Source organism: Colias philodice, chromosome 32 (assembly GCF_061535455.1).
Source record: "Colias philodice isolate Cphi_HAF_F1 chromosome 32, ilColPhil1 Martin Lab GWU primary, whole genome shotgun sequence".
Taxonomy (NCBI): domain Eukaryota; kingdom Metazoa; phylum Arthropoda; class Insecta; order Lepidoptera; family Pieridae; genus Colias; species Colias philodice.
This window is the reverse complement of record NC_143117.1, coordinates 762,462-785,677: the sequence shown is the minus strand read 5'-3', so window position 1 is coordinate 785,677 and position 23,216 is coordinate 762,462. Positions and strand designations below refer to the sequence as shown.

General features: G+C 36.3%; 1 protein-coding gene and 1 long non-coding RNA gene across 2 annotated transcripts in view; both read right to left on the bottom strand.

Moving 5' to 3' along the window:
- LOC149474917 (uncharacterized) overlaps positions 1–23,216 on the bottom strand; it is a 272,804-nt gene that overhangs the window by 187,815 nt on the left and 61,773 nt on the right. The window lies entirely within an intron of this gene.
- LOC149474919 (uncharacterized) lies at positions 193–6,371 on the bottom strand. The gene has a single exon (XM_089714056.1). The coding sequence runs from the start codon at positions 5,316–5,318 to the stop codon at positions 702–704; it is 4,617 nt and encodes a 1,538-aa protein (XP_089570182.1). The 5' UTR covers positions 5,319–6,371; the 3' UTR covers positions 193–701.

Genomic DNA, 23,216 nt, shown 5'->3' with positions numbered 1-23,216 from the left:
CAGTCCCACACTCCACACAAACACACACGCGGCGGTGAGCGCGACCAAGGGCCGGGGCACGGGATACCCCGGTGGTGTTACAAGGGCACAATGCCTGATGATCTAGAGAGCCTCGTGGAAGCTCTCCGGCGGTGGCCGAGTCCCGAACCTCGCGAAGGAACGGAGCGAACCCGACTGACTGCAGCGACAAACGTCGCGTTCACGTCTTATTGGACGTGTCACGTGGTTAGTGACCACGCGATGATTGGTTGTGCTCGTATGTAGGGAAGGATGAAGGAACACACCACAAACAATAAACGTTTAATTTCTACATTTACTATTTTAATTATATTGGCGTTACCATATCCACCCGCCCTAAATGGGTCACCATTTAAAACCAATCATAAGATACAGCGAAAAACTATGACTCTAGGATCGCATAATGCGCGCGGGTTGATAAAAGTCCTAAGAGCCACGGCGGTAATATAAATAACAAGTTCTATGGCTCTAGGATCGCGTAATGCGAGCGGGGTATATAAATTCCTAAAGTCACGGCGGTATTACAACTAACAAATTCTATGACTCTAGGATCGCGTAATGCGAGCGGGGTATATAAATTCCTAAAGTCACGGCGGTATTATAACTAAGAAATTATAAACGAAAGCGGTGCAAAACTTAAAATTAAACTTAACTAACTGCGGTAATATACTAATGCGATATAACTATTGTCTTGGAAGCGGACATAAACGAACGACCGGGCGAAGGTAAGTTCCCTTGGCGGTTCTAACTGTACAAACGCGCGCGACGTCGTCCTTTGAAGGATGTACTTTCTCTACGACGGCTAAAGGCCAGGTTAGGGGCGGTGCATTATCATTTATTACAACCACGACCGTTCCAGGAGTAATAGGTGTCGAAGGCGTATTCCATTTCTGCCTAACCTGCAGACCGTGTAAGTATTCTAATCTCCAACGTTTCCAAAACGACTGAACTAACTTGTCCAGTAGCGAATGCTTATCAAGCAAACTGACGTGATCAGATTTGACTTGAGGCGCGGGTAAAGCTAATAAAAGCGCGGTAATTAAAATAACACGAAATAAATGCGTTATGATATTCATATATTTAATATGATAATAGTCAATGATCATGATAATTATGTGATCATTGCGCGGTAATATCACTGGATGCTTATGTGCATATTCCAGGGCGGAATCGCTTAGACGTCCAATGAGGATAAGTCTGTTGCGAATAAAAGGCCTCAAGCGGTTGAGAGCCTGCGAATAAAATTTATAAAAGAGTATATTATAACACTCCTCTGCAAAATATTTATTTTGCAGGGCGGGAATAATTTTATTCTCAGCGAAATTAGGTTCCTCTACGGTCATCATAACACCGCGGCGGGGTAATAATATAAGGAACCTATAAATATAAACAACAACGCGTAAAAGCCTACTCCATGAGGATACGCGAAGGGCGGTATCATATAAAGCGCAATGCTTTATAGGCGAGCACACAGTGTGCGTTAATAATTTTCGTTCGGGAATGTCTGCAATAGACTCACCATCGAGACTCCTAAGAGGCCAATCAGATGGGTCCGAACGAGCCCACTGGGGTCCTTGGAACCACAGAGGGTGCGAGACGAGATTTTGTGGCATAATGCCACGCGAAAGAACATCAGCGGGATTTTCAATACCAGAAACATGGTAGAAATTATCTGATGGGATGTTATCTGTGATTTTCACAACGCGGTTTGCGACAAACGTCTGCCACTGGTGTGGCGAACCTTTAATCCAATAGAGCGCGACTTTAGAGTCGGTAAATGCGTATGCATTAATTTTGTAGTGTTGTGAATAACTGTCAAGGACAGTGCGAAGCAGCTTTGACATGAGGAGTGCACCACAAAGTTCTAAGCGAGCGATTGTTAGCGGTTTAGATGGAGCGACTTTAGATTTAGAACAAATAAGACGAATGACGTTACCAGAGACAGTGCTGACATGAGCGTACACGACTGCCCCGTAGGCAAGTTCACTAGCGTCAGAGAAGGCCAGAAGAGTGAGAATACAATCATAAGTAAAACCTATATGACGTGGTATGCGAATATCATTGAGAGCTGGTAATTCATCACAGAACTGTTTCCACATTTTAATAATGTGTGGAGGCGGAGAATCATCCCAATCAAGATTAAGTTGCCAAAGTTGTTTTATTAACAGTTTGGCATACACGACTGTGGGAGCAACGAAGCCCATTATGTCCCACAGACGGGCGATAGTTGACAAGATGGAGCGCTTAGTGCACATCACATCGGCGGGTGCGGTTATTTTAAAATAAAAACAATCATCAACAGTAGACCAATGCAGACCAAGTAATTTATGTTGCACGGTCTTATCAAACTCCACCGCGGAGGGTAAAAGTTTGTGCGAAGCGGGAAGATTATCTAACACGTTTTTACTATTACTGTTCCACTTAACTAGATCCCACTGAGCTCCCTTAAACAAATCGATGAGCTGCTGCGACGCGGAAACTGCTTCACATTCCGTGGGAATAGAGAAGGCGATATCATCCATATACAACGACGAAGACGCAATGCCACTCGCGAGCGGATATTTCGCGCCGTCATCTTCTACGAGCTGTCTTACCGTGCGCAGTGCATGATAAGGACTAGACTTGATGCCAAAGCAAACTCGATTAAATTGATAAAGAAGCAGCGGATCCTGCGGGCTGAAACGATATAAAAAACATTGAAAACGACGATCAAACTCACGCACGAAAATCTGCAGAAATTGTTGGCGGCAATCGGCGGTCATGGCAATCGCGTGGAGACGAAAACCTAAAATTATTGTAAACAAATTGCCTTGTAAATTCGGCCCAACATGCAGAAGGTCATTCAACGAACGCTGGCTTCCAGAAGTTGGCATGCTAGCATCTAAAACCATGCGCAGCTTAGTCGACGATTTATCCTCGCGCAGAACAGCGTGATGCGGTATAATATAAATAGGTGTAGGGTCACGCGGATCATACGGAGGCGCGGGTGAAATATAATTTTTCGTTAGATAATCTTTTATGACGTCATCATATGCCAACCTTAATTTAGGTGAAGCCTGTAGCTTTCTTTCGAGGCACATGAAACGCTTGCGGGCAATATTAAATGAGTCACCGAGAGTGTAGAAATCATCCTTAAATGGAAGCGAAACAATATATCTGCCACTCACGGGGTCGCGGGTTGTAGTTAATTTATAATATTCTTCACATTCAACATCATCGGGATGTTGAACGGGCGGTGCGGTAGGAAGCTCCTCGAGCTCCCAGAAACGCCTGACTAATGAGTCAATAGCGGCGGTCTCTTGAACGTGACAACACGTCAAGGGCGGTTTATGTATGTTAGGTATGGTGGGTACTGAACCCATTATTACATAGCCTAACACCGTGCGCAATGCAGCGGGCGCCGACGAGTCACGAGATGCATGAACTACGTCGGGGAGAAGCAGATGAGGGAACAGAGAAGCACCGATTAATAAATCGATTTTGTTTGGCGTACCAAAACTCTCATCTGCGAGCGGTAAATGCGAAATATGCGATAAGACAGAAGTGTCTATAACAGCGGTAGGTAGTAAATCCGTAACATGATCAACAACTAGCGGTGAAATATTAAAAGATATGTTGTTGTCAAGACGCGAATAAAATTTTATATTTACGGAATTACTATTTATAATTTTTTCTGAACCACCGAACCCCTTAATAATAGTACGTTCGGTTTTCTGCGGTTTAATACCTAAACGTTCACAACATTCATTCGTAATGAAGTGACTTTGCGAAGCGGAATCTAAAAGCGCGCGAATAACAAGCCGTTCGCCTTTACAATTATAAGCTACGACTTCAGCGGTTGATAATAAAATAGTACGTTGTTTATTCGCGGGCGCGTTGCATTGAAATGTGTTATCAGTATCAGCTGTATAGCTAGCGGTACATAGCGCAATGTCGGAGCGGACGCACTCGCCCGACGCGGACGGCGCAGGCAACGGCGGTGTGCTGCGCGGCGGGGGATGAGACGCAGGCGCGGGAATGGACGATTCGCGTTTCAAATGTAACATCGTATGATGTTTTAATTTACAAACGCGACAGCCAGAATACGACGAACAACTAGAAACTCGATGTTTTATACTGAGACAATTTATACACGCGTTTCTATCCTTTACGTATTTCAAACGTTCCTGCGGACTCATTTTATGAAAACTCGAACATTTATATAAATTTTGATGCGTAATATTTGTACAAAGACAACTATATGCGGAATCAGCGGTTGTTACGTAAGACTGATACTTAGGCGGAGCAGACGAGATATTATTTGAACTGCGGTTATAATTATTATACTTTCGAGGCGGTTTATTTATTCCCGAATTTGTGGAAGGATGAATGCGTTCTAATACCTTCGCACGAGTTTGAATAAATTGAACTAAGTTATCAAAAGTAGGCATTTCACTACCAAACTTAGTCTCGAAAGCGCGAACAGTATCTGAATCTAACTTCTTCAACGCGATATGAACAATCATTAAATCTGTAATATTATCTAACTTTATATTTTGTAAGGCGCGCACTGCGCTAATAAAGTTATCAGTAAATAAATCAAAGTTTGTTGCGGACGGAGAAAGCAAAGGTTTAAAATCAAACATTTGATTTAAATACGCGGAAACTAACATACGTTTATCATCATATTTATCTTTTAAAGTTTGTAAAATTAAATTATAATTTTCAGCGGAGGGGGTTATACCAGCTATAACAGTTGTGGCCTTCCCCGTTAATTTACCTAGTAAATAATATAAACGCTCGGCATCTGTAAGGCCGGGATTGTTATGAACAACTGATTCAAAATTCGAAAGAAACAGCGGAAATGAGCGAATATCACCCGAAAATGGTACCAACTCGATAGGCGGCAATTTAGGCCTATTTTTATGCAAATTATTAATATCTCCGTGTGACGGACTTGGTTGCGAATATTGCGATTTAATTCTTATAACTCTGCTATATAAAGACTCGAATGCAACGAGGCTTTTATAATCAGGTTTCGCGGTAGGTGTTAATAATAATAAGCGAGTATTGTATTCGTCTAAACACTTTTCAAATCTTTCACGTAATGATTCTATCTGCGCGGACTCGTCAAGGAAACTTTCCATTAGCGAGGCGTTGTTATGAACGTTTAAAGACAAATCATACATTTGTTGCACCATTTCGAATATAACTTCGCGTTTAGCTAATAACATGGATAACTGCGAATCATTTATATCTTCCGAATCATTAACATCCGAAGCGTCACTATCAGGTAACTTAGTCATTTTCTTAGGCGGCATTTTTAATAACAAAAGTATATATTCAAACAGAGAATGTTACAATACAAGTTACAATAACAAGTAATACGACTAAATAAAGTAGGTCAGCGACGCAAGCGTAATATGAACCGAGTATGAATTTTCAATATGGTCGGATTATAACAGCGGATCGCGGAATGACCTAGATAACGTTATAAATTTCGAGCGCGGGTAGCGGGTAAATAAATATGATGAAATATGTTCGATTTATAATGATTTTAGCGTTATAACTGCGGATAAACGATATGAATATAGTTTTAATTAACTATTTTAATAATAATATACGCGTAACTTAATGTTACGGGCGGAATAAAATATATTTTAAGCAAAAAATAATAGATGACGCAATGTCGATCTATGCGGTATATTATAGTTATTTCACAATGAATGTACTATTAAATCGCTTATTAGGGCCTACAATGAGTATCCTAATAAGGGCGGGTTTAAAATATATTTTATATGAATAGTAGAAGACGCATTGTCGTTCTATTATATGCGGTATATTAAATAGTATTTCGCATTGAAGATACTACTAATCGCTTATTAGGTCCTACACAATGAGTATCCTAACAAGGGCGGTGGAATCATCAGGTATTATCCTGCTCGAAGTGACCACTCTATGGTTACTATCCGGGTCGAAGGTACCACTCAATGGTCGCGCCAATATAAAAATATACGTAAATATATTCTTCGATATGAAAGTGGACTGTATTTAGATCTACGTGGTGTTAGCAAAGAGGGATAGACAGGATACACACGGCACGTACCTCGTCGGAGGGAGTAGCGTCCAGAACACACGCGCCGCCACGCGGTCAGGGTCCTCCAGCTCGCGGCGGGCAAGAACGGCGTCCAGTCCCACACTCCACACAAACACACACGCGGCGGTGAGCGCGACCAAGGGCCGGGGCACGGGATGCCCCGGTGGTGTTACAAGGGCACAATGCCTGATGATCTAGAGAGCCTCGTGGAAGCTCTCCGGCGGTGGCCGAGTCCCGAACCTCGCGAAGGAACGGAGCGAACCCGACTGACTGCAGCGACAAACGTCGCGTTCACGTCTTATTGGACGTGTCACGTGGTTAGTGACCACGCGATGATTGGTTGTGCTCGTATGTAGGGAAGGATGAAGGAACACACCACAAACAATAAACGTTTAATTTCTACATTTACTATTTTAATTATATTGGCGTTACCATACCTATTTACATTTTAATATAAAAAGGGGTAATTTCTCTAATAAAAGTCAGTGTATAACCAACCATCAATCGTTTTATTTCTCTCCACGCACACCACACATCACATGGCGACCCTGCCAGCGCGGGCGCGTCGGATAACAGTGTTCTAGAATTACGTTCCGTATTTGGCACCGAAATCGGAGTTTCATCTTCATACGGAGAGCCGAAGGCTTCATAATAAATTATTATGGAGAATTACGCCAGTCGCACCGATAATCGGACGTACTTGCAAAGATGGAAGTCTTTTCATATATCGATTTTATTAAAAGCAGACTATTAATAGTATGCCAGATATACGAAGTTAAATTTCAAGCCATTCGCTTAATTCAAGACCAACATCGTGACAAAATAGAGGCTTACGTAGAGGGTCACATTAATCAAAATACATCCCCTACAAAAATAAGCCTAATGCAAAAAATATCATTAGAATGCAGCTTGGATGTGGACTTCCCCGACGGAACGAGAGCTATTGCAAAGATTGAAGAAGTTTATAGCGGTAGCGTGTTATTTTTATACAAAATAAGTTGGGAAAGAGATTCTACATACGCAGATTGGTAAAGACAAAATGGGCAAGCAGCAATCTAAAGAAGTCGAAAAAGAAGAAGTATTTATAACACAGAGCGGACAGAACAACTACGCACCAAACAACATCGCACCCTGGGAAAAATCAGAAACTATGTTCAATTTGATCGTGGTAATAGCAGTCATTTGTGGAATAATATTTGCGTATTCTGTTTACAAGAAGATGCACAAGCGACTTACAAAGAAGATACAGCGGCAAGCTACGGAAATAGTTTTGAAGTCACGTCGCGCCTCGGTTTAAAGGGACATAAAAAGTAAAACAGAACTTGAAAACCCAGTTCAAAAGTGGCAATTAGTGTGTGCAGTGACTCGCAGTATACTTAAGTAAGTGGCAATTTTTCCTTTCTCTCTAATCTATTTTTATTTAATCACGTTTATCCTTTATGTAGAAATATAATTAACATATTAATTAAACTTATGTTTAAAAAAAATATATATATATAAATATATAAACATAAATGTCTAATATAATATTACAAAAATATTTAAATGATTTGCTAGAAATTAAGCAATATTTAGTTAAGTTTGGAATTAAACGTCTTAAAAGTGAAACAGCATTCGAAAAATACGAAGTAGCTAAACAAGTATATAAGGAGTATAAAAACTATATACAAGTGGTAGAAATTAAAGTAGAAGAATTAAGTGTAACATTAGAAATAGATAGTCTTTTTGATAAAATCAAAAATCTTATGACAATCATGTCGACAAAACCAGAATTTGAGTTAAAAACGGCAGTTTCTCTGTTGCCCGTAATGGACGACACAGAAAATGTCACTCTGCAGTTAATAGATGCTATTGAATTATATGTGACAATGATTTCAAAAGAAAGTATTACAAATCTTATTCAATTTGTTTGCAAGACACGGTTGTCACGAAACGCGAAATTAAGATTAAAAGATACCTATAGTAGCGTAGAAGAAATGGTTAGTGACATGAAAAAGCACCTCCTAACTACTAAGTCAGAAATCGCCTTGCAGAAAAAATTATTAAATTGTTATCAAGGAAATCGGTCGATAGATAAATTTGGAACAGAGCTCGAGCAACTGTTTGTTAACCTTACCATCTCACAATCAAAAGGAAATTCAGACACGTTCAGTATTCTGAAATCCATAAATGAAAAACAGGCAATACATAAATTCGCCGATGGTCTACGGAATGACAGATTGAAAACTGTTATAGCTGCACGAAATTACAATTCGTTAAAGGACGCTATTCAAGGCGCAAAGGATGAGGAAGTAACGATGACTTCTCCATCATCTAACCAAGTATTCTTTGCAAAAGGAAGACCCTATCATCGGGGACTCCAAGGATCTAAACAATGTGGAAAATCATATTCCTATACTAATTCAAGGTCACCAAAAACACAATTTAAGAATACATTCACCAACTATTCATGTGGTAGGAATCAAGGGAATTTTCAAAGAGGTCGAGGTAAAACAAACGGAAGGAATAAATCAAATACCCGTAGTACTCAACCATATACTCATAAAAACAGAAACCAGCATCAGCAGGTAAATTTGGCCCAAAGTTCGCAAAACGAAGAGGACGAAGATGAGCAAAGCTCGATACCGAAGTGGTTTTTTCGACAATAATGAATACGTATTAAGTTATAACAACATGAATTCAGTAAAATTTTATATAAATCATAAAAAACTAAATTTTCTATTAGACACTGGAGCATCCTTATCTATAATTAAAGATATTGCTATACAACATACTAAACACAAAGTTACCCAAAAAACAACACAAATTAAGGGCATTGGTGGAAAAATAACCTCAGACAGATATACAAAATTAACATTGAAATATAAAAATGAAAAATTTGAACATAAATTTCATATATTTAAAACATTACCATTAAACATTGACGGTATACTCGGGCAAGACTTTTTGTCGAGATACAAATCATTACTAAATTTTGAAAACCAAACATTAACGCTTCAAACAGATTCAAAGTATACAACAATACCAATAGACATGTTTTCAACAGAAGATATAAACACAACAAGCATAAAACTGCCACCCAGATGTGAAAAAATAATTAATATAAAAACGAACCATACTAGCAACTGTGTAATAACTTCAAAAGAGGTGTGTGATGGAGTATTCATAGCTAATACTTTGAATAAAGCCAGAAATGGAAAAATATCGATACATATTATGAATACTAGGGAAACAGAAGTAGTTTTACATTGTTTCACACCAGAGATAATACCTTTAGACGAGTTTGAGTGCTTCACATTTGAAGAAGTAACAAACAATGGAGAAAGAGTTAAAAGGTTATTCGATTTACTGAAACTAGAAAACATGAACGCAGAAGAACAGAAAAGTATTGCAAGTATATGTGCTAAGTTTGCAGATATATTCCACTTGTCGGGTGATCGACTGAACACTTGCAATTTATACGAACAGAAAATACACCTAAAAGAAAATACCAATCCAGTTTACTCTAAACCTTACAGACTACCTCATTCACAGAAAGCGGAAATTAGTAAACAAATACAGGAAATGATAGACAACGATATTATCGAGGAATCAACTTCAGAATGGTCCAGCCCATTACTGATAGTGCCTAAGAAAATAGGAGCAAATGGTGAAAAGAAATGGAGAGTTGTACTAGATTACAGAAAACTAAATGATTGTATCAAAGACGATAAATTCCCATTGCCAAATATTACCGAAATATTGGACTCTTTATCAGGAGCTATGTATTTTAGTCACTTAGATCTCAATCAGGGCTATTATCAAATGAAATTAGATGCAGAAAGCCGAAAATATACAGCATTCGTAGCTGATAAACATTATCAAATGAAACGTTTACCAATGGGTCTAAAAACAAGCCCTAGCGCATTCAGTAGAGCGATGACAATTGCATTATCAGGATTAAATTATGAAAAATGCATAGTCTACCTGGATGATATTATTGTGATGGGAAGAAATTTAAATCAGCATAATAAAAATCTTATTGATGTATTCTCACGTTTAAGAAAAGTAAATATGAAATTAAACCCATTAAAATGTAATTTTTTGAAAAAAGATCTTTTGTACCTAGGTCACATCGTTACACCAGAAGGTATAAGACCAGATCCAGAAAAGATTAAAGTCATGCAAAATTATCCAACTCCTAAAAACGCAGATGAAGTCAAAAGGTTTGTTGCGTTTGCCAATTATTATAGAAAGTTCATACCAAATTTTGCAAACATTACAGCAAGTTTAAATAATTTAACCAGAAAAAATGTTAACTTCAATTGGACTACAGATTGTCAAAATTCTTTTGAAACTTTAAAACATACACTATGTAACCCGCCTTTATTGCAATATCCAAATTTTGAAGAAAGTAATGAGTTCATTATTCATACAGACGCTTCAGGGTTAGCGATTGGAGCTGTTTTATCAAATCAAGACAAAAGACCAGTAGCATATGCCAGTCGTACTTTAAACAAAGCTGAAAGAAACTATCCTGTGATAGAAAAGGAACTTTTAGCAATTGTGTGGGCTATCAAATATTTTCGACCATACATTTATGGAAGAAAGTTCAAAATTTGTACAGATCATAGACCATTGATATACTTATTCAACATGAAAGACCCATCGAGTCGACTTACCAAATTCAGGCTATGTTTAGAAGAATACGATTTTGTAATAGAATACACGCGAGGAAAAGATAATGTCGCTGCAGACGCTTTATCTCGTATAGTATTAACAACGGACGACCTAAAGTCTATTAATAATAAAGTCAATTGCCTCATGGTTATGACTAGAAGACAAAGAAAAATGATGGATGAAACGGAAAATAAGAAGAAGGATAACGATGAAAAAGCTGACGATTGGACTGATCACCCAAGAGTCGTAGAAATACTTAAACGGACAAAAAATTCGATAGAATTCAATTTTGAGACTAACGAATATACGAAGAACGAGACATGTTCAGAAAATGTCCATAGTAAAGAAAAAACATTTATGTATACACCTTCAAGGAATATGGTTACAATGAATCCTAATTCTAGATCATGGTTGAAACGAGCTTTCGCAGTGAGAGAATTAGAACAATTCTGTAACAAAGAAAATATTCAAGAATTATGCATAATAAAAAATGAAAGAAATGAAAAATTAATAAAAGAGCTAGCTCAGGAAGTAAAAAATATAAATAAGTGGCAAGGACCACGGATATGCATAATAAAAGGTGTAGTAAAAATAGAAAATATGGATGACAAAAAGGTCATACTAAATGATTTTCATATATTACCAAGCAGTGGACATGCTGGTATAAGAAGAATGACGAATAACATAAAGAAACGTTACTACTGGACAAATATGGACAATGACATAACTAACTTTGTGAATAAGTGTGAGCAATGTCAAAAGCAGAAATTTCATAAGCAAGTGAAGCAACCTATGTGCATTACTAGCACTGCATCTTCAGCTTTTGAAAAAATATTTCTTGATACAGTTGGTCCAATAACACGAGATGTTAATGGAAATGCCTATATACTAACACTACAATGTGAGTTGACGAAATACGTGGAAGCATACCCAATACCAAATAAGGAAACAGACACAGTAGCTCGTGCTTTCGTTGATAATTTTATTTTACGTTACGGTATTCCGCAGACGATTGCAACTGACAGAGGTACTGAGTTCATTTCAGCAACTATGAAAGATGTTTGTAGATTGTTAGAAGTAAAGCAAATACAATCAACAGCATATCACCACGAAAGTATTGGTTCTTTAGAAAACTCGCACAAAACATTGGGAGCGTTTCTAAGGATTCAAACTAACAACCAAACTCAAAATTGGAGCTCTTGGTTACAATATTGGTGTTTTGGATATAATACAACGGTTCATAGTGAAACACAATATACACCTTATGAACTTGTATTTGGTAAATTGTGTGGTATACCAAGTAATCTTGTAAATAAAATTGATCCAATTTACAATTTTGATAACTACCCTATTGAATTAAAATACAGGCTACAAAAATCCCAGCAAGAAGCAAGAGAAAATTTAATACAGTCCAAATTACGCAGAAAAATCAATTATGATAAAACAACAAATTCAATAAACTATAAAGAGGGAGATCTATTACTTGTTAAAAAAGAAAATAGAGAAAAGTTGGATCAAGTTTATATGGGACCATACAAAGTAATAAGTGATATGGATTTCAATGTAAAAATATTACAAAATGGTAAAGAAAATATAGTTCATAAAAATAGAACAATACCGTATCATATACATATAAAAAAAAATGTATTAGATATTTTTTTTTTTTAAAAAAGGAGAGAGATGTAATGTAGGTATTAGGTATAGGTGAGTACTTATACCTATATATAAATATAATGTGACTCCTATCAGATATCACTAAGGAATTTAGGTCACACGTGTCTTTAAAAACTATAAAGAATATCATATTTAATTATTTTATTATTAATTAATTATATTAATTTAATTATTTATTTATTTCTCTCCACGCACACCACACATCACACAATTTACAATATAGTCTCAAATGCATACTAGAGAAATATTGCAATTTGAATCAAAAAATGCATAGCATACAAAAATAAATTCACAACACAAGAAATTCCGCGCGCAAATCATAGCGCGTGTCAATGAAATCAAGAATGTAATTTTATATCAAGCCGACGACGACGCCGAACTAAAGTACCTACAGTACCATTTACCTTCAGTGTACAATACAGTTTACAGACCTACGACGGACGAACAATAATGAGTAATAAATTGTTTACAAAAAAAAAACATAGTTTCTAAGGTCATTAGTTTTATTTTATTTTATTGTTATTTTCTTTGAACGATTGGAAATGAAATTACTCAATTATTACACATAGAACTTTGATTTATTAGAATTATGCGAATTATGTATAAGATAACGAACGCGAATGCACGACATCTAGCGCGTCAATGTCTAAACATCGCCATTCGTTTAGACATTGACGCGCTAGATGTCGTGCTTTATGTCGTGTTTCGCTTGGCAAAAGTCACGCACACTACTGTAGAAGTGTCAAATTTTGCCGGTATTTCACTGTTGTTTTTCTAAGTAAATAATGTAAGTTATTGATTAAAAAGGTCGAACGCGGACACATTTCATTGTAGAGAAGTGATAAAATGATTAGTTTTAAAGAAATAGTGTCTGTGTTAAGTGTTTAGTCGTCATCAAAAATGTATGGAGGGACGGTCGGAACATCCACCTTAAACAAGAATTATTTCATATAGGTTTTCTATTCAAGAACTGCTCTTACCAATTCAAGATCCTTGGCATCTTGTGGATGTGGATAACCTGAGCATGATGGTTGATCAGTAGTATTTGATATGTCAATTAAGGCAAATTGAGATGGATGGTCTGCCTGAAAGAGATAAAAATGTTACTTATAACATTGGATATGGTCCCAAGTAATAATAAATAGATTGCTACAGAAACATGGACTCAATGTTTGGTAAATTGTAAAACTTTTAGTATTTTTTTTATTAAAAGCATTTATTGAACAAACATAGTGTATTATACTTATGGATAGTGTAGCTTTCCAACAACGAAAGAATTAAAAAAATTGGACCAGTACAACAGTAGGACAACTAAAAAAATAACTCAGTAGGTTTTAAGTACCAGTCATCACACCACTTGTCTCATGACACTCTAGGTCTCTAGAGCATATCAGTCAAAAAAGATATTGTGAAGCTTAAGTAAATGAATCCTTAGACACTATCGGAAATTTAAGAACAATTATAATCTTTTTTCCATTAAAATAATATCCTGGTTTTATTATATCGTAATATTGTCTTAATTCTAACTCTAAAATTCTATCCTTACCATATATAGTATTTAATTTTATTAATATATCCTTTAACACATTTGAACTTAACATAGAATGATGTGTTGAGGACGTACGAATGAAAGCTAATGTATTTTCAATTCTAACCAATTCTTGCAATATATCATCTACATTTTCTGTCATTATGCTAAGGATTTGGGCAAATTTAGCATATTTTATCAAACGGGATATTTGTATCCTGGAATCAGATAAATTTAAAGTCAATAACGTTCAAGATAGAATTCGAGGACAACCACTGAAAATAAGTAATATCGACTTAAATGAAATACACTTCAACCACAGCCCTGAAAATCATGTAAAGTTGAATTCAATAAATTTGGAAGATCTGCATAAGATTCATACTAAGGTACTGATGCAAGCACCGATTGAACTAGAAAAGAATACATCGACGATATACCATACCACTGTCCCAATTTATACATTCCTTTTGGGCACTTTGCTACTTTTCGCAACTTACAAAGTAATCCGTTATAAGAACGTTACGTGCTGGAAGAATCAAGACGACCCTAATACAAAGACGGAAGATCAAGACAGTCAAAATTGTACCGAATCTTCGCCAGGACCACAGTTTCCAGCAACATTTTATCACACCGTGCTCAAATAGTTGCTGGTCTTCGGGGGGAGGAGTTACGCCAACGGATCCCCAAGACATTGCTGCGTCGACGTTTCTCACGGGAACGTATTGTACGGACGTAGCAGCTAGGCTATTCTGTAAAAAACGCGCCCGAACTCGCATCTCACCTGAGTGAGTCGACTCACTTCACTTTCGAACGTTCGAGTTTTTGGTTTCGCATTCTGTAAACATCCGCTCGGCAGAGGCGAAGCGAAGTGAGTCTCACTTCGAAACTCACTTGCCTAGTGAAGGGATCTTATAGATTTGAATTTATCGACATTGTTATTATCTTTAAAATGCGGCAATTTAACACATTTTGAAGACATAATAACACTTTAGTATTGTACCGTGGGTGGAATTAAACTAAAATTGCAATTTTACACTGATAAATTCTTTAAAATCAAAATAATTCTAGCGTCACTGAAAAAAAAGGACGCTTGTCTGTGGTTCGTTTGACTTATGTTTATTTCTCAAGTGGTTTTTTGTACCTAATTTTAAAGTGTTTCGTGTTGCATTCTTTCTAAAAGTTATGTTGGAGTTTTGGCTGCATATTACATTCGATGTCCCCGAATTTCATTATTTTGTGTTGTTTAATCGATAGCTGGTAGTGGATTTTCTTAACAAACTGCTTTTCTTTTCCATCAAAAATGCGTAGTTTTTGTGAAAATCGAAATTGAAAATGATATTTTTTAAGGTTATTTTTGTACTAAAAACGCAACTTAAAGTAAAATCTTAAGCCATTATAGTATCAAAATGTCTAATTATCACACTCACACGCATTATTTTTAAATATATTTACGTACCTATTACTTTATTTACATATTACAATTTATTTTGTCAAAATAGTATTTTAACAATTTAGTATAGCCAAAAATCGTTCCATATTTTGTATTCACAACAAGCCACAGATAACACAGATTAGTTAATATGACGCAGATCACAGATTAGCAATACAAATATACTAGCTTATCATAGAGTATAAATGATACATTTTAATTTTTAATGTTTTTTTTATAGCTCACTTGCTTCAGTTTTAAAAATCGATTAACTTTTACTTTTAGTATTCAAATAGGTAGCGAGGAGCGAAGCGACGAGCGTGTTAGGTTAACTGTTGAACTGCCGCACGAGCCGAGCGAGCGAAGCGAGCGTGCCGCGGCAGCGGCCGGCGAGTGCCAGAAGCGACTTTAGGGCGATTCCCACTCAAACAAAAAAAAACTACGTAGGTTTAAACAACCTGTTTGTATTTTATTTATGTATCGTAAAATTTTTGTTATTATCAAATGCTATCTAAATTAAAATTACGAAGTGTCTAGTCGTCCGCTAAACGGATGAATAAAATAAATTAGTCGTCCGATTACCGGATGAATAAAATAATTTAATCGTCCGATTATTCGGATTACTAGATAACCTTTTAACACTAAAGCTAGTTGGGTTGGACTAAAGCAAAGGGGGCTCAGGACTTAGAAAATTTTTGATGGAGTTGGTGTCATTATAACACCTATTTATTATTGTTTTATCGTAAAGATTACGCTAATATAAGCATGTTTTATAGGAACAACTTTTCTCTAAAATCAAAAATGGCCGAGATATTCGCCCTCAATTCGTTAGGTTAGGTTTAGGTTAGGTTAGGTTAGGTTTCTTAAAAAAAAAACTACACAGAAATAGGAGCCCCGCGAAGCGGGGCTCCGTCGACGCGCAAAAAAAATCAAGTTTAGGTTAGGTTAGCCGTTAGGTTAGGTTAGGTTAGGTTTCTTAAAAAAAAAACTACACAGAAACAGGAGCCCCGCGAAGCGGGGCTCCGTCGACGCGCAAAAAAAAATCAAGTTTAGGTTAGGTTAGCCGTTAGGTTAGGTTAGGTTAGGTTTCTTAAAAAAAAAACTACACAGAAATAGGAGCCCCGCGAAGCGGGGCTCCGTCGACGCGCAAAAAAAATCAAATACCTACGTGTGCCCTCCTCCCCCCTCTCCTCCCCCCACAAAAAACCTATAATACGTGCGGCAGTTCTCTAAAGAATTATTATTTTATTCATCCGGTAATCGGACAACTAATTTATTTTATTCATCCGTTTAGCGGACGACTAGCGCTGTCCTTAAAATTATTTTTGACAAATTCATTTTAAAAATCACTTTCGAATTATATTTATTATCTACAATTGTGAACGCGTCATAATATAACATTTATTATCTATAATGGCATGTCGTAAATACGTGGTAAATACAAACTTACATTTTCCAGGTAATATAATTTAAGAAATTGTTATAAATAAATTAATAATACGGCATTATATTTAAAAATATTGCCTGTGTGCGAGATTACTAGAAGTTTTAATACGACAATGGTATAAAAGTGTCGTTTTTAGTACAAAAATAACCTTAAAAAAAATAATTTTCATTTTCGATTTTCACAAAAACTACGCATTTTTGTTGGAAAAGAAAAGCAGTTTGTTAAGAAAATCCACTACCAGCTATCGATTAAACAGCACAAAATAATGAAATTCGGGGACATCGAATCAAATATTTAACCGGAGTTTTAGTTAATGTTTCAGTTTGGCTTTATTAAGTTGTTGTGTAATTGGTGTTAAACGTGTTGCATAAATTATTTAAAGGAGAAAACTGCAAAAATAACAACTATGAGGTGAGTAATGTGATTCTTGTATTTAACTAAAATATTATCTTATACAACAAGCTTATTGAAATATTTAACTTAAAATCTTAAACATTGTAGCTCCTCGGAAAGGTCGTCTCATCCCTCCCGTGCCCAAGTAGAGTATCTAGTCGACTATCTTAGCAAACATCCTAGCTTAGCCAAGGGTTTTTCAAAAGTCCCGAGCGCTAGAGACGAAGCTAGAAAAACATGGGAGGAGTTGACTATCAAATTAAATAGCTTGGGAGGCTGCACTAAAACATGGAAACAGTGGACAAAGGTAGGCAATAGGCATATAGAAAACTATTCATCTTATACCGTGTAGGTATCTGGCTTACCTATATATTATTAATAAACTTTTAATTTTGCTTTAGTATTGGTCTGACAAAAAGAGTGCCGTGAAGAAAAAAGCTGCCCTAAGATACCGGGCACGCAATAAGACTGGTGGTGGATGTGAATCGGTGGTGGAGCTTTCAGAGGTGGAGGAGAAAATACTCACATTAATGGGCGGGGAAGGTTTTGCAATTGGTGATAGGCATTTGGAAATTAATCCATTTGAAGTAAGCTATTGTTATCGATTTTGTTGATCCGATACATGTATGTATGTAAAATATAATTATTCAATGTCATGTTCTTTTTTTAGGAAATCCCCGTCCTTACTGATGCCAACGAAAGCCCCACATTGCCGACTTCATCTATGATAAATGAAACCACAACTATTGTAAGTAAATACCTAGTGTATTAATAAAATATTACTTAATAATAAACAACTTATTAGTAAATGTTTCTTATATTGTTCTAGGAATACCAAGTCTTGGATGAGACTGCTATAAATACGGAAAATGTTAGTATGGCAGATACTGAGGTATATATTAATAAGATATTATGAAAATGGTACTTTTTTATTGATTCCAGTATTTGAAATACTATGTTTTTTTTTTCAGAGACCTCAACTAATTCAGCAATATGTTAACTGTATCCCGAATCCCGAACCTTCCCCTGCTCATACACCACCGAGAGCGGAGGTAACGAGCCCTCTGCAAGCAGTTACCCCCTCTGGCTCAGGCAACTTTCCTGCTCGACGTCAATTGAACGTCGCGGGTCCATCACCACGTCGTACTACAAGTAATTATGAGATTTATGAATTGATTTACAATATTTATAATCCATACTAATATTATAAATGCGAAAGTAACTCTGTCTGTCTGTCTGTTACTCAATCACGCCTTAACTACTGAACCAATTTGCATGAAATTTGGTATAGAGATATTTTGATACCCGAGAAAGGACATAGGATAGGTTTTATCCCGGAAATCCTACGGGAACGGGTTTTTCTTTGAAAACGCGGGCGAAGCCGCGGGCGGAAAGCTAGTCAACAATAAAAATTTGGAAATACATACAAATAAAACTAAATAATACTTGATAATGAATTAAGGAAATAATAATAACATCAGAAGACTTGTCAAAAATGCGTCACCGCGACCGGTGGAAATAATAATAAATTAATATTTATTTTACGTTTCAGGGTCATCGAGTCGTCCACAACAACGGCAAAGAAGACGATCACCTCCATCACAAAGGCGGCAATCTCAATTAACAACCTTTACTGAAAGGTTTCTTAGCTTGGAAGAGCAACGGATTGAGATTGACCGTCGCTACTGTGAGTTACAGGAGGTGATGGTCAACTCACAAAGGGAGACCAACAGAATGACAGCAGAGGGCCTGATTGCCGTCGGGGAAGGTCTTAAATTATTAGCTGAAAATTTAAAAAAATAAAATACTTTTATACTTAAATACATTTATTAGTTCTTAACTTATTTTAGTAGTAAAAAATTATCTGTGGTTTTACTTATAGTTTCTTAATTTACTAACATTAGTTTATAAGCCCTAATTGAGTTACTAACACCTATGAATATAATTTTCCGGAATAAATAATTTGCATTGATTTTTGATTGAATTAATTACAATTACCGCGTGTTCCTTGCCCTCCATAATTCATTTATCAATCTTTGTCTACATAGCTGACCAAGTGCAGTTTCATTAGGTACATCCTCATTTGAAGCTACACTTTGTCTGGTCCTATGAAAACCAGCCTCAACCTCTAGCTCTGAATTGAATATGGCTGGAGCTGGCAGGCCGGCACGATTACAAATATTGTGAAGCACGCAACATGCTATTACAATCTTCGAAACCGTGTCGGGGTCATAATGTAGGACTCTATGTGCTAATAGGCATCTAAATCTGGCTTTAAGGACCCCAATTGTTCTTTCTACGGTGTTTCTTGCAGTAGCATGCAGCTAGTTATAGTGATGTTCTGGTGTTCCCTCGTCTGCATTTGGAACTGGCACCATTAGGTACTGACGCTGCGGATACCCAGAATCACCTGTAACAATGAATATTGTTAAAAAATAAAATGTTTTGTCATCAACAATTATATTTTTATTAGGAGTTAGGAGTTTTCAATGATTTCGCCTGCTCTCCAATTTTTATGAATTCCGTGAACTTCGGTAATAAAGCCTAAATTACTCAGAAATAAAGTAGTTTTTTTAATGATGAAAGAATTTTTGAAGGAATTAATCCAGTAGTTTTTGAGTTAAATATTTACAAACAAACAAAGATTCGTCTTTATAATTAATTAGCTAAGAGGTAACTCACCTAACAAGTACACAGATTCGCCTGTTTGTACTAATTGTTCGAGGTGGTCCCGAATGATGCAATTATTAAAAATAAGGCTGTCGTGAGTCGCTCCGCCATATGTTGCATCTACATGTATTATGTTCAAATCTGCATCTGTGAACTGCAAAAAGAATTATTTTACAACTATTTTTATGTGGCTGTTCTAATGAATGTTAAAAAAAATATAGGTACTAGCAGCGTCTTGTGATTTATACTGCTTCGTTAATGATCCTATGGAATTGGTCCAAATTTCATTAAATCGATTTTCTGTGGTTCAAGTGCGAAAGCGTATACAGACATTATTATATCAGGCTTACCATTTGTACATTTCTTGCATGATATCCTTTGCGACAGTAGTATCGTTCTTCATGGCAAGTTGGTCTCACCATTGTCACAAAAGTCCCATCTACACATCCTATTACCCCAGGAATACTGAATTTCTCATAGAATCTGCAATAAGAAATAAAAAAATCATTAAATATTTTTCATTAACATGATAGGTTTATTTAGGTAGGTACACAAACCTTGTTTTGAGTCTCAGTCTTTCTTCAGAATTTTGGGGAAATCTTATGTATTTTTTTACTATACTTGGATGGCTTAGGGCTTCTATGACCTCGTGGATACTACGAGATGCTGATGGCTGCGACACAAACGAATTTATGTGTTTTCCACATATCCTTTGATAGCTCCCAGTCGCAAAGAAAGAAAGTGCACATAACAACTGAAAAAAATTAATGAAATTTCTTGAAACTATCAAAATAAAAGGTACTTAATCTGATAAGGAAACCATCCATAATTAAAGTCGGTTAATAACTCAAAACGTTTTTAAAGAAACCGTAAGGGAGAGAAACTTTGGACTTTAACATAGGGTACCTACCACTTGAAAGGGTGACATCATAAAAAATAATCGGGGATTAGATGACGTTATCGTTAGTGGTTCTATGTTCTATGCGAGGAAGTTATGTTACCTACCTACATAATGGAATGTTTTACAGAGTTATGGGAAAGTTATCCCAATATTCACACGGGATCGGGCCGATGACTATTGTAACAGTAACTTTTCATGACATTATGAATACACATATAAAGCACTTAGATACATACCTTGACTCTAGCAGTTAATCCTCTTCGTCGACGTTGAGGTTTTTTAACTAAAACTTTAATGTCTTCCATCACTTGAGAAACTAGTTCTTCCGATAAACGGTAGCATTCAACAAAATTTTTATTTCGATTAATAATTTGCATGTCCCGAATGCTGGTACTTTGCCGGCGACTTTCTATTATATCCACAGCATTAGCTTCTCGTATTATAGCACTTAATATAAAATAACGCGCCATTTTAGTAAAAAAATATATAAAATTTGTATCAAATTTGTTCCACAACCACTAACTCACTCACGAACTCGGCACCTAATAGGCGAGTGAATTGCTGACAGGTGAATTCGTATTTGTAAATACTCGAACTCGACGTTCGAGGTGTAAAATTACCTTACAGAATGCCGAATTCATACTATAAACGTCAAAATCACAGACATGTATATTTAAGTAGACAACGCAAGTACCGCGATCTGTATGAAAACCAAGCGTGTCATATTTTTTGTACTGACCTTGACGCGTTATGACGTCACGAGCGCTTTTTAGTGATGTTAATTTCATTTTACGCTAAATCGATTAGGCCGCCACTCGCGCGGCGATTCTAGTATCGTCCTATCCCATCGAAGTAAATCGAAAGAAATCAGATCAAACTAGATCTATGTCTAAGAGGTAGTCAAATAAATGAATCGTAATCGATTACTAAATCGATTCAAGACAGAAAAATGATAATTACCATAGACAGAGGGATGATAAAATAAAGTTATAAACCTTTTAATATTCTAACAAGTAAACTAATGTGTTTTAGCTTTTTCTTACATATGCCCATTGAGTTACCATGTACTACGTACTAGAGAGGCCATCGAAAGAAAGTAATGAAACTGTCAATCAATCAATCTTTATGTCCCGTTGCATCGATCCATTTTCCTTTTATGTTCGGGTTACTTGGAAAACTGAAAAAACAAACATAGTCTAAGCAATAAGGAGTTTTCTTAAAAAACTCCCAAGATGACACTTTATAACTAATGGCGTCCATGTCATAATATTTATTTTTAGTACCTTTGTATTAAAATACTTAAAAGTTCTAGGTCAAGTCGTATTAAATGACAAAAAAAATCTATGCCTTTTTTTCTGAAAAATTGCTCCTTCAAATTATCATTTTTCTGTTCGATTATAAAATCGATTAGAATCGAGAACTGTTGCATCAAATGAACATCACTAACCACAAAATTGGACAGAAAAATGAGAACAGAAAAATGAGAAGACGCTATTCATTGCTTGTTATCATACGACGCGATCTTTACCGTGCCAAGTAAAAGCCGCAATGTATTCCGAATCATTTCGTATGATTTGGTATCCGTGTTTGTCACGATCGTTTTCCACAGATATTCTTTATTTGATTTTAAAATAAATAGTGCATATTCTGATTAGAAAATTACTTACCGGTGGAAGGAAACATCTATGCTAACTCGGCCACTCACAGCTGTGGAGTTTCTACAGTTTATAACGGCGCAATTCGGCATTTTACTTTATTCAGCTTCACGTCTTTCCTTGGCGAACTGTAAGCGCGGACTGAGTGTAGGCCAGCGTCAAGTAAGTTTCATAAACTTAGTTTGGACACGGGAAGTACATACACTCGCTTAGTCTATCTTGATACATGTCTGTGGTCAAAATACTCACTTAGCACAGTTCGCCTCGTCGCCGCTCTCGACGATGTGGCGCCACTAGTACTGTCGAGTTTTACAGAATACGAAATCGAAAACTCACCGCGGATTCCGCGTTCGAGTTTTTATAATAACCTTACAGAATAGCACTGCAGATTCCATTGGCGCAACGTAATTTTAAGTTTTCATTTTATATTCAATTAGCTTTATAGTTATTAATTGTTAAGACTTGCATCGAGCAAGACGTATTGTAATAAGTTTATATTAAAGTATTTCTAAGTGAATTCGTAGTTTTTTTTTGGGGCCTCCGGCTGTCTGAAACATAATTTGTGTAATTGTTTATTTATTCTGAATCTTTAAGTTTATTGATTTTTATCCTTTACATAAGCTGTATTTAATAAAAAATGTTTAAAACTCGAATTTTCGAAATTTTTGATTTATAAGTTCTATGTAACGTTTTATAATTAAGTTATGGTATAATTAAATGTAGATTTCACTTTTGTACAGCTTAGACATTTTTCTGTATGGATACA

Coding starts and splice junctions, on each gene's coding strand:
- LOC149474919 (XM_089714056.1), bottom strand. CDS start 5,318: ATGCCGCCTAAGAAAATGACTAAGTTACCTGATAGTGACGCTTCGGAT.